The 15,957-nt window shown below is 50.1% G+C and overlaps 1 protein-coding gene across 1 annotated transcript in view; it reads right to left on the reverse strand.

The window, feature by feature from the left end:
- Positions 1-9,645: 9,645 nt before the first annotated feature.
- Positions 9,646-15,957, reverse strand: part of LOC149349511 (max dimerization protein 1-like) — a 72,160-nt gene continuing 65,848 nt past the window's right edge. Inside the window, exon 6 of the mRNA XM_089578480.1 lies at positions 9,646-14,820. Within this exon, the coding sequence (XP_089434606.1) occupies positions 14,684-14,820 (137 nt within the window). The 3' untranslated portion in view covers positions 9,646-14,683. The remainder of the gene's footprint in view (positions 14,821-15,957) is intronic.

Raw genomic sequence — 15,957 nt, forward strand, 5'->3', positions numbered from 1 at the left:
AGACGTGAATCTGTTGGAGATTCTGATGTTCATTGGAATCATCATATACATTGGAATTGTTGACCTGCCACGACTGTATCTCTAGTGAAATACCAGAATAATCTATTCTGGCCCTCTGCCATCAAAAATCATTTCTCAAAATTGGTTTTTCGCTTTTTTGTTTTTGTTTTTTTTTGCACGTAACGGACCCGGATGATTCAGCGGCAGCAGCTTCTATTGGCAACACTTGAAAAGTGTCCTGGCTTTTGAACCACATCGATAAAACAAATTTCATCGATCCTGATGTTTTAGAGCTTGCCTAAAATGCCAAATTTTATCAGCTGGCTTTCAGGGAGCAGCTCATTCAAGAAATCTTCGGGTATGATGAGGGAAAAGAAGTCCACGCCCCCAATCCTCTCATAGAATCCATTCAACACCAACCGAAAAGAATGAAATAAAGAAAAAACTACAAGCTCGGCTATCAGAGAACAAGGGAGGAACAAAGATAAAACCTTATGTGAAGCACTTGTCAGTCTACCTCTACTTCACATCTTCACCTCTGATTGCTCTTCACAGTGGCACCACAGTCATGACCCCTGACTTGACAAGCCATGGAAAGTGCAGTAAATTTTTCTCATAGCTGAAACTGTGAATAATGACAGCTATAAACATGTGCAACAGTTTGTATATTCCAGTTTTCCTCTAATCAAGTTCGGGCTTAGTGCAGCCGGTAATTTTTGTTTTTGCTATTTACTTTTTTTGTGTTTTTAGCAAATTTCACAAATAAATGTTCATTTACTTTTACACACACAACTCTGGTGTTTGTTTCATTCAGAAGTGTAACTAATAAGCTACAATTTCATGCATTGCAATATGTGCTGGGTGTATTAGTTCTTGAGAAAAAAAATTTTCTTTCAGTACGCTCCAAATCGTGCATTTTTCCGCGGTAGCGAAAGAGTTAAAGCAGTTTTCCTCTTGCCTGGCGCCCGCCGTAGCCTCCAGTATAGCCCCAGTGCTAAAATAAGTCTAAAGCAATTTACCTTTTTTTAAAAATTTTGGACCTTCTAAAAAAAAACACCCGGTATATATATATTTAACTCGTCAGTAAAAGTTGTTCAGTTTGCTGCTCTAGAGATGTTCTCGTTTGGTTCTCGGTATTTTTGAAAATCGAGTATCGTCAAAATGCACGATACTCAACAAATGTATTTTTGATACCGATACTCCGGTACTTTCATTTTTGTCATGAGATACAAAAAATGTATCGAAAGTTGGTATCGAAGATACACGCATCTTCGATGCTGTCAATGATTGCTTGGCATGTTGCTTGGTAACCGCTGCCATTTTTCCAGTTTCGGTTTGAAAAACAATGGTTTTTGTGAACGATTCCTGACGTACTCGCTTTTCTTACAAATGCCATTTTTTGTTTTTAGTACTCTTTTTGACGCACTACTAGAAAAAAGCCATCTTAAAGGGCCACTGCCCAGGGTCCGGACATTTTTGAAAAACAAGCCCACTGCATAGATGAGGCATCGAAGATAACCTCTGCAAAATGCTAGAGCCATGCGCGCCCCGAAAAGCTGCGAAAATTCAAATCAAAGCCCGCTCGTTCTTTCCTTCAACAAAAACGGGCCCGGCCCACTACTCTGAACCCCGTCGACGTCATGGGGGGTTACTTTCGCTAAAGGCACTCCATTGGTGCATCGGTCTGACTGACGGGAGAAGGTTGGGCGTAGCCTTGGCGTCGCGTCGTCGGCACAACGCTTTCCGCAGCGCCTTCTGTTCTGGCTCATGCCTACAAACCCGCATGAAGGAACAAAAAAAAAAAACTGCGGAGAGAGCGGGCGGCGACAGCCTTGAACCCTAGCCATAAAAAGTAAAAAAATAGTAAAACTGATGGAGACGCTCTGCGTGCGCGCTCCCTTCTCAGTTTTTTTTTCTTCTATGCAAGCACCCCAAAACAAGGTTTTAATTACTAGTGCAGCAGAGTAGGGCTGAGATCTGGGCGAGTTGGTATGCATTCATACTGGTGAACAGCGCAAAAAAGGCGGGACAACAAGACAAGCGCTGACTATCGAGTGTCACTTCCGTGACACTTAGCAACAAGGAATTAGCATACATCACTTCACATGTGACATAGGTTTTGATTTTCACGGCCCTTTTACACTATCATCTTACCTCTTTGTGTTATGTTTTCGTATATATACCCTTCCGTCCTTCAATAAACCCAGTTGATAGTCAGCGCTTGTCTTGTCGTTGTCCCGCCTTTTTCCCTCGCTCGCCCTCTTGACCGCTCCGCACACACACCGCTTATCCTCCATGCATCTTGCGTACGCCTTGACTCCAATGAACGACATGGGCTTCGGAGCGGAGAAAAGACACAAACACACAGAACACAAACACATATGAAGAAAAGCAAACGGGCGGTTGCCGGGTCCGCACTTCGCCGTGTGTTTCGAACAGAAACGACTTCCGCCCCTCCGCTCGTGAAACGGTGGGGAGGCCTAAAAAAAAATTGAAAAGATGGCTCGCTAACTGGGAATGACAAACAGATGTATGAAAGGGTGCGCTCGCTAACAAGTCTAGGTGGTCGAGCCGATCGCGCCTCTCAATCGTTCAGTGTGCGCGCCAGCAGCGCCCCCCCTCCTTCCCCTCGAACAGCCCCAGCAGCAAAAACCAAGAAAAGAATTCTATTGAAGGCGGGGCCATGACGTAGCCCCGTGACGCACTCCAAAGACACCACGCCTCCGGCTTACGTCGGACAAGGAAGGGGTGATTTTGCCTTGCCGAGCCTACTCGACGAGGAGCGGGAGAGAAGAATTTCGAGGAGGGAATGGAAGGAGAGGAGGCTCGCTCAAAGAGAGGTAGAGAGTGTCTGCTGCCCGGGGGTGGGCAGTGGCCCTTTAAGAGGCGAAAATTTTCGTTGCAGTTGGCATTTACGCTGTTTATCGGGCCAACATCTGGGATCACCGGGTTCGTGTATTCTGCTGTCTGCAAAGAACAGGCTGGCCCACCTCAAATCGTTTCGGGAAAAGCGGCCGGACTTAGAAATAAAGCTTTCCATTAAGAATGAATGCTAATCAGATGACTCTCGGATTACTGCTGCAGGAAATTGCCTGCAAACGCTTAAAGAAAATCAATAGACTGAAATGCGGTGGTAGGACATGCACGGGCTCAAGAAGGTTGCAAGAAACTTCCAAATTCCTGTTGTGCTGTCCGTCCCGACTAAGACTGAGTGAAAATACAGTATATGCACAAGGACTGAGATAAACTACAGAGCCATGCACAAATGTCCGTTCGCTTCTTGTCCAGAGGGAGTGGCATACAAGTAGGGGTTGGACTCCTGGGCCTTTTTTTTTTAATTCGGTGAACTTCTCTCGTTTTTTGTTTCAAAACACAATAATCGATATCTTCGGGTGAACACTATCTTCTACGAATGAATTAATGGTTTTCTCATACTGGTTTAGAGATACACCTGTGCGGCGAAAAGTCACGTAGAGTTTATCTTAGCTTTTTGTAAGCACGATCAGTCGATTTACGAGTTATTAACGCACAAAATTTTCATATTTTATTTATAGTGCTCTGCTTGCACAAGGAAATATTATCGCCACTAGCAAAGTAACGATGTGGGGGTTAAATGATCGAACCGACGCATAAAAATGTGAGTGCAAGTTGTCATGTCGTGCTGAGCAAGTGCACTGCGTGCGATGAAACTGTAGCCGCTAAACCTCCGTGGTACTTTTTCTTGAAGCATCCGCGAGGTTTCCGATCAGCGTCCTTACATGCGGTGGGAAAACCCACTTGACCAAATGATGGCCCCAAGCGGTTGACGACAGAGAGTGCTGCGGCATCCGCAGATGCGTGCGTCTCCCATGCCTCTAAACTTGGAGGGACTCTGAGACTAAATGCAAATTCGCCCCCTGTCCTACAGATTCTAACGACATAGATGGAATATGAGCGAAGCATTTATAAGCTCAAGTAGGCCAAAAAAATGAAATAGAGGTGTCGCTACCACCAGCTGATTTCGAAAGTAAGCTGCGGCGCGTCGGTTTTTTGTTTTTTTTTTTGTGCGCGGATCCAAGAGGCTGGGCTGCACCGCCATTCCTTCTGAAACGGTTATCACGGAGTCACTTTCTGTGTCGTCGTCACAAGTTTAAACCATGCGGAGGGAAAATTTTTAAATGCAGTTTCCTCAGGACAAATGTATATTTTGCTGCACGCCCAAAAAAACCTCAAAATATCGGCAGGGAGCCGTTGAATCAATTTCAATGGCCAGTTCAACTGCATGGATGCTGAATAACCAGCTAGCCGTGGCTGATACCGAATTTTTTCGGTTAAAACCGCAGTTCAAGATGGAAGAAGTCCTGCCAAAGAGAAAGAAATCAAGGGGCGTTGTGCTTTTGCGTCCACGACCCGAGTACTCTACGTTTAGTACTGACCAAGCTCTTGAAGCTGCAAACGTTGCTCAATGCGACGGACGTCATCCGCCTGCGATCGTTTCGAACAACGTGCACATACAGGGTGGTGATGGTGAAAAGCCTTTATTCCATATATATATAGAGAGGTGTTCGGGGGTTTCCCCTAGTGGGAAGCATCCTTACATGCAGGGAGTGGTGCTTGCGCACGTCAACCTCGAACCAGGAGCTGTAAAAGGAACTTACCACCATTTCTGCAGCAATCAAGATGCGAACCTCGGCATTGATGAGCGCAACAACCGGAGCAGCTTCCTCGCTGTCAGGAGCACGTATGAGCGAGGGCGTCGGAAAAAGCAGAATGTTCGCTGGCTGCGTTCTCAGTACCACGTCGCTGTACAGACTTGCCTCGACTCGTCTAGCGGTTTGGCGTAAAACAGCGCGGCTTATTGCACCAATTCGTATCTAGCTAACTACGCGCCAGCGCTGCATGGCCTCAAAGTCAAGCATCTGACACGTGTGCCTGCCATGCGCAATAAAAATCCGACGACAACGCCACCGCTCTCTTACAGGGCGCATCCGACAACCATAGGCGACCAAACCTGGAACAAAAGCAAGCAAATGAGGCGCCTTTGCTCTACAGCTCAGGAAGGCACAAAGCGCATCCCCCCCCCCCCCCCCCCCTTTCCTGCACAGCGCCTCTTTGTCCGGCGCATATGTGCCCCAAATGCTGGCACCAACCGGCCTGCAGCTTTCATAACGCCGGCAGCTGAGCTCTCCGATGTCGGTGCACGTTTCCCAAGGCGTGACCACGCTTCGCAGAAGCCAAGCATCGCAGCATCGTTCTCCCCGAGTGTGCAGTGAATGGACAGTTAGGAATGCATTTGGCAGGCAATCAACAGCCGCTCAGTAATACCCCTCATAATCAGTGGTATCCTGCCAGTGCTCACCTGTGGTGCCCAACTAATCCGAGGGAAAGAGATTGTTCTGACTTGTCCGGGGACATTCCACGGGAGCAGAAAGTAGCCGCGGAAGCGGCACTGGGAGAGGCCACCTCACCTGGCCGCCGATGGTGATGCTTCATGGCGACATTGCACAGAGCAAAGAGTATGCATGAAGTATAGTGCGTGGCACTACTTCATGCATGCGACAGCTCCGTGTGGCGTGACGTATTTTCAGTGCGAAAGCATTTACATGGCTCACCGTCAACGAAACCCAGCGTCGGCGCTGACCAGCAGCAGTGGTCTCAAAAATCCCTGATGACGTCACCGTGGTATCAAAGAAAAATAAAACTTATGTGTGAGGAATAGACGATATGCGAAACTGCTTGGAGGTTTGGCAACACCGCGTCCGTGGCTTCCGGTTTCTACCTTGGTTCGGTCGCGTTGCGTGCTTGCTTAATATCAGCGAAGCTGTCGTGAATCTGAACAGATCAAGGTTTGTGGCTGAAGCGCACTGAGAGCGCATGGCCACGATTTGCCGGTAAATCAATGAAAGCCCTCCCTTACGGCCTGAAGAGATGTCGCTGCGCATATCGTCCACTGAAGCCAGGACCTTCAGACTGCGAGGCGAGCACGCAACCCATGGGCCGCGAAACCGCGTTGCTTCTTGGCGAACAAAGGGGGACCTACAGCGTATGCGTTGCCTTACGACTGCACGCTATAACGGGTAGCTGTGTCATTAGAGAGGAAGAGAAAGAAAAATAAAAATAGACAGGAAATAAAATAGAAACAGCGCCTTCGCATCCAAAGCACTAAGTACATATTCTTAGAGGACTATAGACACCAAATTTTTGCTGGCCTGTTTTCTGGTTTGGTTTAGTTTATGGGGTTTAACATCCCAAAGCGACTAAGGCTATGAGAGACGCTGTAGTGACGGGCTTCGGAAATTGCGACCACCTGAGGTTCTTTAACGTGCACAAACATCGCACTGTACACGGGCCTCTAGAAGTTCTCCATAGATATTCGACCATCGCGGCCGGGATCGAACCCACGTCTTTCGGGTCAGCAGCCGAGCGCTATAACCACTGAGCCACCGCGGCGGTCGCGCTAGACATTAGTATACATGGAGCACCCCGTGGTATTCGCCTACGACCGGTAAGTAATTAATTGCACTACTTCTTGACGCTTTGTCGGTTTCAGTTTCATCATCCGGATGAGGGCTGTGACGTGTAGTTCAGCTTTAGGTCACGTAAAGCACGAAAAAAACGCAATATAACTGCTCATACGTCGTTTGTTGTAATTATAGCTATTGAAGCAGGCTGGTTTTAGAGCTGCAGTAGTGAGTTAAAACTACGTATCAGCGTTTATAATGCGGATTTTTCCGAGCGTCAAGTGACCTAAAGTCAAGTTATACGTCACAGCCATCGTTCGGTTGATGAAACCGAAACCAAAACAGCATTTATATTCCAATTATAAATTATTTAGCGCTCGTAGGCGAGCACCACGCGGTGATCCATGTATTCTAATGTCTAACGGATTTGGAAGAAAACACGCAATAAAATTAGGCGTCTACAGTCCTTTAAGTGCCCTCCGTAATTTTCAGGACGTCGGTAAGGAAGGGGTTAACATTTGAAAGCATTATGTTAAATAGCCGAAAAAGGACGAAATTGCCCGGAGTGTTCTTTTTCCATCCGGCTTTGTAGATAAGGGTCGCGGAAACGCGATACTCTATTGCCATAATATTTTTTGTACTAGCTGGACTCTATTTAGAGATGGGCTCCACACTAGTTAGGACGAAGTTTAGCCCATCTCGTGATATCATTACCGCACAGACCTCTTCGACTGATTTCCGCTCTAGGCGACGCAGGCGCCAGATCCAATGCTGCGACAGAATCGCCCGACATGCCGCAACATACCACCACCGAGCACCTGTATTACAAGCAAGAGTTGTTCGTCGTCGGCGCCTGCCAGTAGGAAGCGCTGCCCGAATATTTCTCATACTACTGCGCACTGACAGCATCCGTGATGTTCAGGTGCTACTGTGTTTCGCTTAGACATGCGCATCATTTGGAGATGCGAACGCTGACAACAGCAAGTAAGGCGTCCACCCACAAAGCTGTTCGCGCCCAGAAACGGGGTATAACTGGCCAGCGCCCGTGCGGTGACCTAACACGATGGCAGCCAACGCACGAGGGTGCGATTCTGCTCGGGTAAACCGCACGGGCGCCCATGTTTCCAGCGAAGAAAGTTCCACACGGGACCGCCCCCAATGCCCGACGTGAGTGCCTCCTGCCCGGCGGCCTCCTCGGCACCGCCGCCATGTGGCAGCCACGTGCGCGAGGCCCTCCGGCCCGACCCCGGAAGGGGAGCGTCAACAAACAGCACGCACGCCACCACTCGCCGGCAGGAAGGGCGGCCGACGGGAGCTCGGAGACGCCGCCGCCGCTGCGCCCAGCCAGCTCCGGCCACAAGAAGTGGCGTGACACCCCCCGCGCGTCGCGTCACGTGCGCCCTGCTTTCGCGGGAAGCGTTGCTCCGTTCGCCTGAAGGCCAGATTAAAAAAAAGAACGGGACGCCGGGAATATGCTACCGACATTTAATAAATGACTATTCTGTCTCCTCACTCTTGCAAGATTTGACGTGCCTGCCGCAAACAAATCGCCTCGCGAAGAAAGCCGCGAATCTTTCCTAGCCACGAGGACGCTTTGCTCTGCAGAATGACGTTTGACCCAGTACTACGTTGCGGAGAAGGCTCCCGAAATAATGCGTGTCCTCACAATTTTCTGAGGTCAGGCATACAAAGGCTCTTCCAACAACTTGCCCATCACAGCCACTCGACTGCACGGCCAAGTCCCAATCTTTACAAGAGTTTGTAGTTTCGGCTAGTTCGTGCTTTTCTCAACATGTTCCCAATCCAGCTCGCTTCTTCCAGACAAGTATTAGACTTAACCGTGAAGAGCGCGTAACACCTTTACCTACTCGTGCAATTTGTGCCGCTCCGAAAACTGGGATGAAACGGGCTGCGTTTAAACGGAGCGACTTTCTGCCGAACCAGTTTACGTTCGTCAAGTGTCACATTTTACATGACGCCATCAATAAAGAAATCGTGTAACCTTGGTCCAACAGCTTAGATGCTGCGTTTTTGGCATTCAAGTGGGACAGGATGTAATTTTTTACCCTTTTGGCTTATCTGAGAGAAGGCTTTGTCTGCACAAAAGCCAGAGTAGGAACAGCAGCCAGAGGCAGAATGGAGCACAGCGCTCCCATACAAAAATCCTATTATGCGTCTAAAACTGCGTAAGGATGCACCTTACCTTGTATAACAGGACATGATTGTGGCCCCGAAACGCAGTATAAATTTCGTGCCAGTGCGCGCAGTGGTTAGCGAACGAAGGCGTATACGCTCCACTCCATGCATCAGAGTCGTTTGGACGCTGATCAATAAGGATTTTTCACTGGGTTGGGGATGGGTGGTTACGGGCACTCCAATAAGAGCGATATGCTGGGAGTTTGGGATTTTTACAGCCCGGGCATGTGTCTGGGTATAGGGCGGGGTATGAAAGGTATCTGTGGTGTAAATTATGGGAATGCACGGGTTTGGAGCTATGGCCGCCTTGCGGCATCCACTCGGGTAAATGATTTGTGTGGGGGTGGGTATTTGTCTGCTTCCTTCGTAATATTGTGTTATCTCGGTGTTGCTGTGGTTTTTTGATGGTGGGTGTGCTTCCCTTGATCTTATGATCTGCAGGACCTCCTTTCAAGCGTGGCCGCTTTGTGCCCGGTGCTTAACGCTGCGACGAGTGTTTCGCTCATTAGAAAAACGGGCGCGCGTTGATGCTCATAAGGATGGTATATGAATTTATGTCGACAGCACATTGCAACGCAGACTTCGGCTACGCTAAGTGTGAATTCCACCAGTGCCTCCTAGACCTTGAAGCAGCTTTAGCATACACTATGGTAGAGCAAAGGAAAGACGCTGGCGCGGCATGGCATACCGCACAAGGCCCCGCGCTTACTCTATCTGGGCCGCTTCGGTTATGCATCACATAGAGCAACGGCGCGACAGGCGGCTCTTCTCAGATGGTCCGTTGAGCCTCGTGCCTTTCTTACGCACCTGTGTGTGTGTGGAGGTAGAGGCCTTGCGGCGGGGCTGTACCTCCACATGCAGCTGAACGTTTCGAAAACCTATGAACACAGAGTCGCCAAACTCGCTTCTTTTGTAATGCGAACGCCACGATAAGAACGCTACAACGTACGCTCTAAACCAAAAAAAAAAAAAAAGAACGGCGGAACGAGAGAACAGGCGGCACACACTGTACGTGAAATAACGTTTTATTTTAGGAAAAATGAAACAGAATAACATCGTATAGACACATGAAGTATGTACAGGAAAGTTCATTCTGAAAGACGCACTACTCTTAGAGAAGGGGGACCCCCGAAGCGCGGCGAAGGCGCGCCCGTGCACAACTTGATTGTGGGGTCGGGAGAGCTCACCAAAAACACAGAGATGCTCATCACAAAGCAGGTTACAAAAAAAAAACGAAAAAAAGATGCTCGCTTTCTTTCATTGTACTTGCCTCACAGTTGCTTCTAGAGACATTCATTATAAATATATATATATATATGTGTATATATATATATGTACGTATGTATATATATATATATATTATCATTTTATGTACATTTTATTACAGTCAGATTCTAAACACACAGCATACGGGCGCGGGGAAGGGTGGGGAGACAGAAGAGGACAGGGGTACGGAAGATTGTGTGTTGTGTGTACATAACTTTGTTTTGTTGCAGGAACATCGCAAAAACTGTGCTCGAGATCCTTGGAAAATGACTACTACTCATTTTGAATGTCAGAGAAGCCATGGCAGCAGACATTTCATAAAAAAAAGGGAAAACAGGCCGAAGGAATCGAACCTAAGGATGCGGGGAAATAAGGGTTTCCCCCCAGGGCGGGTGTTGAAAACAAGCACAGCTAGGCTCAGCGCCGGACCCAGAAAAGCAGCACAGGGTACGAACAAGTGAGAGGGGTTGGCGGCGGAAAAGAAAACAGCAGCAGCAGCAGTCCCTCTTGCGGGCTTCGCTCTGCGACCTCGCTTTCCCTGAAGGAAGCGTTCTCGGGAGCATCGGCGGCGCGAAACCGCGCGCAAGCTATCCTGTCCTCGGTCACTCCTTTCCTTACAACAGGTTGGTATTCAATGAAAACAACAAACAAACAAACAAAAACTAAACTGTCGTTCCGGAGTCTGCTGCTACACTGCAGTGGACTTGGCTCGCAATCGCGCCCACACAAGAATCGAGACACCTGAAGAGGGGGGATCGGAGAGCGTTCCATGGTCAATCGGCGTTGCACATCACACACAGCCGCAACTTTCTCAGGAGTATCTCAACGGCATGGAAAGAAACAAAAAGGAAGGGGGGGGGGGGGGGGGGGGTTGGACTGCGGAGGCCGGGTTTTTGCAGGCCAAAGCTTGTGCGGGGCTCCGGATGAATTTCCACCGCCCGTGTTTTTTTTTTTTTTTCCAAATATCCCGGCACACCGCAGGAAGGCCAGAACCGTGCGCAGCGTTCCGCGGAAGTCTGTTCTCGGCAGCTTCGCTCGCCACGTGGCCGTTCTTGTTCAGTCTAGCAGCCGGTTTGTCGCGGGTCAGATGGTGTGCCCTCGAAATTGCCGGCGGATGCGTTTGTTGTAGGCCTGCAAGTCGCACAGGACGAGACTCCTCGTGCAGTCGCAGAAAAGGGGGAGGGTGGGGGGGGGAGGAAAAAAACGACGGGAGGGAAATTAAACCACTACGCGAGAGCAGGCGGACTTTGTACTGAAGGCCGGGAGGCCGAGATTCTTTTCCGTTCTTCCCAACCGGCTGTCCCTGCCGACGCACGGCCGGCCGGAATAAGAGGCTTTTCTTTGCTCTTTCACTCAAAAAGTTTTTTTTGTGAACTTTCCTTTCTCTTTTCCTCTTTTTTTGACCTTTTTTTTTTACACCTTTGGACGGGAAACTTGTCGGCTGACAACCGGGACAACACAGTTAAAAACGAAAACGAAACAAAAATAAACCACGGGGTCGCACGAAAATGACGGATGCGCAACACGTGACAAATGCCTGCAGGGCGGGCAGCGGGGTGGGCGGGCGGTTGGAGACGGGGTACACATTTTGGTGCGAATAATGCCCACAGGTTACGTTCGCACGGTCAATTTCATGTTTGCAGAAAAAAAGGGGGGGGGGGGGGGGGCAAAAAACCCCGAACTGAACTGGACTATGTCGCTTTCTCAACAGCGGAGGGCGCGGAAGCGGACCACTGGGACGCGCCCTTCGACCGCTTCACCGGCTTAAATAATTGAGCTGAGGCGACCTCAGAGGTCGCGTCACTCGAGACGAAACGTCTTCAGGAAACAACGCTTGTCGAACTGCATCTGCGGCTCACTCTAAAAGGCGAAGCAACGACCACAAGTGCGAGTGCAATCGTCAGGACAAGAACACCGAATAGAAAACAACTGTAGCGCTACACTTTGTTCGCGGGATGTGCGTTCAGGTGGCAGAGGCCGCTCAGTATTGCCCTGAAGGAACGAGAAACGTTGAAATGCACCGGCCAATGACGGCGACTCAAGAAGTCGCCCGAACATGTAAATCACTGGGAAAACAAGGACTAAATGGAGGAGGAACCGGTGTACCGTTATCCAATGTAGCTGCGTCCATGCGCAGAGCAGCGGGGGGCGCGCACAAACGGGGGAAAAGGAGGACGCCACACCGAAACGCAAAAAAAAAAAGGGGAACGGAGGGGAAAACGGGGGGGGGGGGGGGGGTGCACGCGGCGGCGACGCTCGCCAGGCGTCCCAGGTACGAGGGGGCAGACGCGCAGCAAGCCCAGGCGCTGCAATACTGATTCTCAAGACGGCTGCCTGAGCCGGCGGCCGTTCCCGCGAGAATGCAGTTGTTCCCGCATTGCTATGGATGCAAGACCTGCCTCCAGAAATGCATTTGAATGACCAAACGTGTCGTCCTCCTTTAAATTTCCCAGGGAAGAGAGGCCACGACACTCTCTCATGGGCAAGGTACACAAGTCTTCTCGGACGGCGACGCAGACTGACACCCACTGCGAGGCACGCTACTGGCCGAGGGAAGCCATTCGCTTTCCAAACGAAGCTCCACACTTTTGAAGGGGTACTCACACACGGACCGATAACGGCCCTTTCGCTCCCAGCATTACTTCGGCTGCTCGAGCAAGGTTCGTTTCCGCGCGCTCACTAAAGAAACGCGCAACTGGGCTCGTTTTGAGCTGCACTTAACTAAAGAGTGCTGTTTTTTTTTTTCGAATTCTAAGATAAAATAGAGTCCTGTTGATGGTATGACACCCGGGTAAAAAAAAATGCCTTTCAGATGCAGTTTCTGGGGCGTGAACACTTTCCAACAATTCGTATGCAAGCATCTTTTTTTTTGCAGTGATTTTAGCAGACGACCCAACGAACGCTGAAACATGCTCCGACTCCATAAAATGCACCTCGTGGCTCTCCGAAATCGGTACGAATGACGGGTGGCGCTTTCCACGCTGCGCTGGGACTGAACACCTGTCCTCCTCGTTCGTCGCGCGACGCTCAGCCACTCCTCAGGCGACTGTTTAGTCTGTCGTGTGAATCCCCTCACAAAAGGCTCAATCGAAGGTCGCGTGACATTCGCGACTGGAGCAGCGACGCTGCCAACAGTTTTAGAACAGCGCGATCCGCGCACCGCTGCCGTGATCAGCTGCAGCAGAACGTAGAATTGGGGGAGTTTTGGTGAAGGTTATGCAAGGGACACACTAGCGGTCGTGTATGGCCCTTGCATATTCTTTTTCCGCGCCGTCCGAAATGGATGATCGCTTACCCAGCCGCGTCTGCGCAGACCGTTCCCCAAGGAAGCGAGGCGCGCAATTCTAAAACTCACAACACATCGAGTCAACTGATGCTCGCAGGAATCGCAGCCAGTATTCGGGCTACAGCAGAGGGTGTCAGCCCGCGTCGCCCTCTCGTGTATGCGCGTAAAAATATACAATGAATATGGCGATGGAGGAAAAAAAAATAAAAACACGGCGAGGTGTGCAAACCCCAGGCAGAGCATAAACAACAAGAAAAAATGTACAATAAAACCGTCGCTCGATGCCTCTGACGAAAGGTGCAGAGAAAAAAACAACTAAAAACTGCAAGCCCTACGTGCAGAAGCCAGATCGACACGTTCCACACAACCATATAAACAACTCTCACCCTGTTCTCTTTGGACACGCACACACGCGCGCACACACGCACACACACACTCACCAGGATGTATATATTAGGTAAACATGCACAAGAGCTGCGCACCTCCTCTCAGAAATATCGCGGAAGAAAAAAAAAAAAGGAGGCGTGCGCATTCGGGTGCTCACACAGATATCCGCTTATGAACATTTTTTTTTGTTTCTTTCGACTAAACGAGAACGCGCGACTCCCCCCGCCAGACTCGCACAAATACACACTTCACTCACACACGCACGAGTGAGTATACACAGAAACCACGCAGCCACGCGCGCACACACACACACACACACACACACACACACCATTCGCATGCAGATGCGAATCAAAGTATTGCAAATAAATAGTTTGAATTCACTACAGGAAAAATTAACACGAAAAAAAAAGAAAGCAAACTGCTGCCGCCCCTCGAAATCATGACTTGGCTTTCCTCATTTTTTCTCATTCAAGAAATGCGGTCAATAGGGAGGCGTAATTCGGATGTGTCAGAGATGCTGACACACACACACACATACACACACACTGCACTGCCAGGAAGGACGCAACAACAACAACACAGGGCGTGTTCCGATTCGTGCCAGCACAGTCCACTTCGCCGCCTGCACACGCGCACACACATACATACGCACACACAGCCAAGCACCGCAAGCAGATGCAACATGTTGCACAAACTTCCGATGCCTCGACGAAAGAAAAGCAACGCGGAGAGGCACAGCTTTCTAGAGGCGTCGTCACCTCACGTCCACACTGCACGAGGCGAATCGGAACACACCCAGCGGGACAGCAAGGAAGGAAGCAAAGAAACACGAGACCCCCACCGACTCGCAGAGGCATCACCGACAGTGTAAAGGGTATATTGCTTGCTCGCAGCGGTGGCTTGGGACAGACCGCTGCACCGGCATTATTACTGGACATCTCTCTCTCTCTCCCCCCTTCCTTGGGGACTGGAGCGGCGGAAGAGAGGGGGTTCGAGTTCGCACCAGCTGCTCGGGTGAGTGGTCAAGATCATGGTCACTGAGGGGCAGGGGGCGGCGGTATGGTGGGGACAGGCCGGAGTCGTCGTGGGTGAAGGGGCTGCTGGCCTAGACGGCGTGCTCCTCCACTAGACACAGCCTCTTGGTGGAGATGGCCATTCCGCCGTCGCTGGTCATGCTCTGGATACTGCTGTGGTCGTCTGTGTCGCTTTGGTTGCTGTTGTAGCCCATGATGTCCACTTCGTCTGCACCAGAGAAGAAACCAAAGGACACGCTTACTCAACACCCGCACGGCACTGGCGCGAGAGAAACCAGCAGTGCACGCAGTTAGACTGATGACGCATGGTTTACTTATTTTCCCTTGCGTTCTCGCATCGTGGTGAGGCCACGCAGAACGCAAGCTTTTATAACAGGTTCGGACTAGCCATCGAACATCATCATCATCAGCCTGACTACGCCCACTGCAGGGAAAAGGCCTCTCCCATGTCTCTCCAATTAACCCTGTTCTGTGCCAGCTGCGGCTATCTGATCCCCACAAACTTCTTAATCTCATCCGTCCATCTAACTTTCCGCCGCTCCCGGCTACGCTTCCCTTCCCTTGGCATCCAGTCTGTTACCCTTAGGGACCATCTGTTATCTTGCCTCGGAACATAGGCAGCTTCAACTCGGCGTTCGTCGAGCAAGCAGAGGTCACAGCACCCAGGCTTATCAGCTAACACTTGGTGAGCTGCACACAAAGCCGATGCAGTGAATAGCTCAACGCATATCGGTGTACAGGGATTCTTTTGAACGTACTCGGCGAGGAATTGACAGTGCACTTTCGATATCGCCCGGCAAGAAAAACTGCACCACTGGACATTGTCGCAGATTGTCCAGCTTTGATTGCACGCGAATTGGGACTGCAGCGTTGCCGACGTGACAAGTGCTGAAGATGGCCTTCTTTCTAAGGACAGAATTAGAAACTGAGCTGCAGCCCATGCCTCAATGCACCACCCACTAAGTAGACCTGAATACATAATTAACGGCGCCGACCAAGAGGCGAAAATATTACCTATACACTTGCTTTCCACACTGAACTGAGCAATTCGAACAAGTGCTATCTTTGCAGCCCACGCAAAAGACGGTAACATATGGTCCTGCGCGGCCCCTCACGGACAACACTGAAGGCCCAAAGATAAGATCGCCAGCCTTATCCAAGTGCAAGGACGGTACAAGGTCAGCCTGCATCGAAGTCTTGAGCGCGGCATCGAGGCGACAACACAAACCAGCGCTCTCCGACAAGTGTTGCACGAGCACTGCACTCAGGCCAAGTGAGAAGGAACCAGCCGGCAGTGACAAAGGCCGAACATTCAGGCTGGCGCAAGACGGACCTTGGAGCGATT

This window comes from Amblyomma mixtum, chromosome 3 (genome assembly GCF_055824585.1).
Source record: "Amblyomma mixtum isolate Tamu chromosome 3, ASM5582458v1, whole genome shotgun sequence".
Lineage (NCBI taxonomy): Eukaryota > Metazoa > Arthropoda > Arachnida > Ixodida > Ixodidae > Amblyomma > Amblyomma mixtum.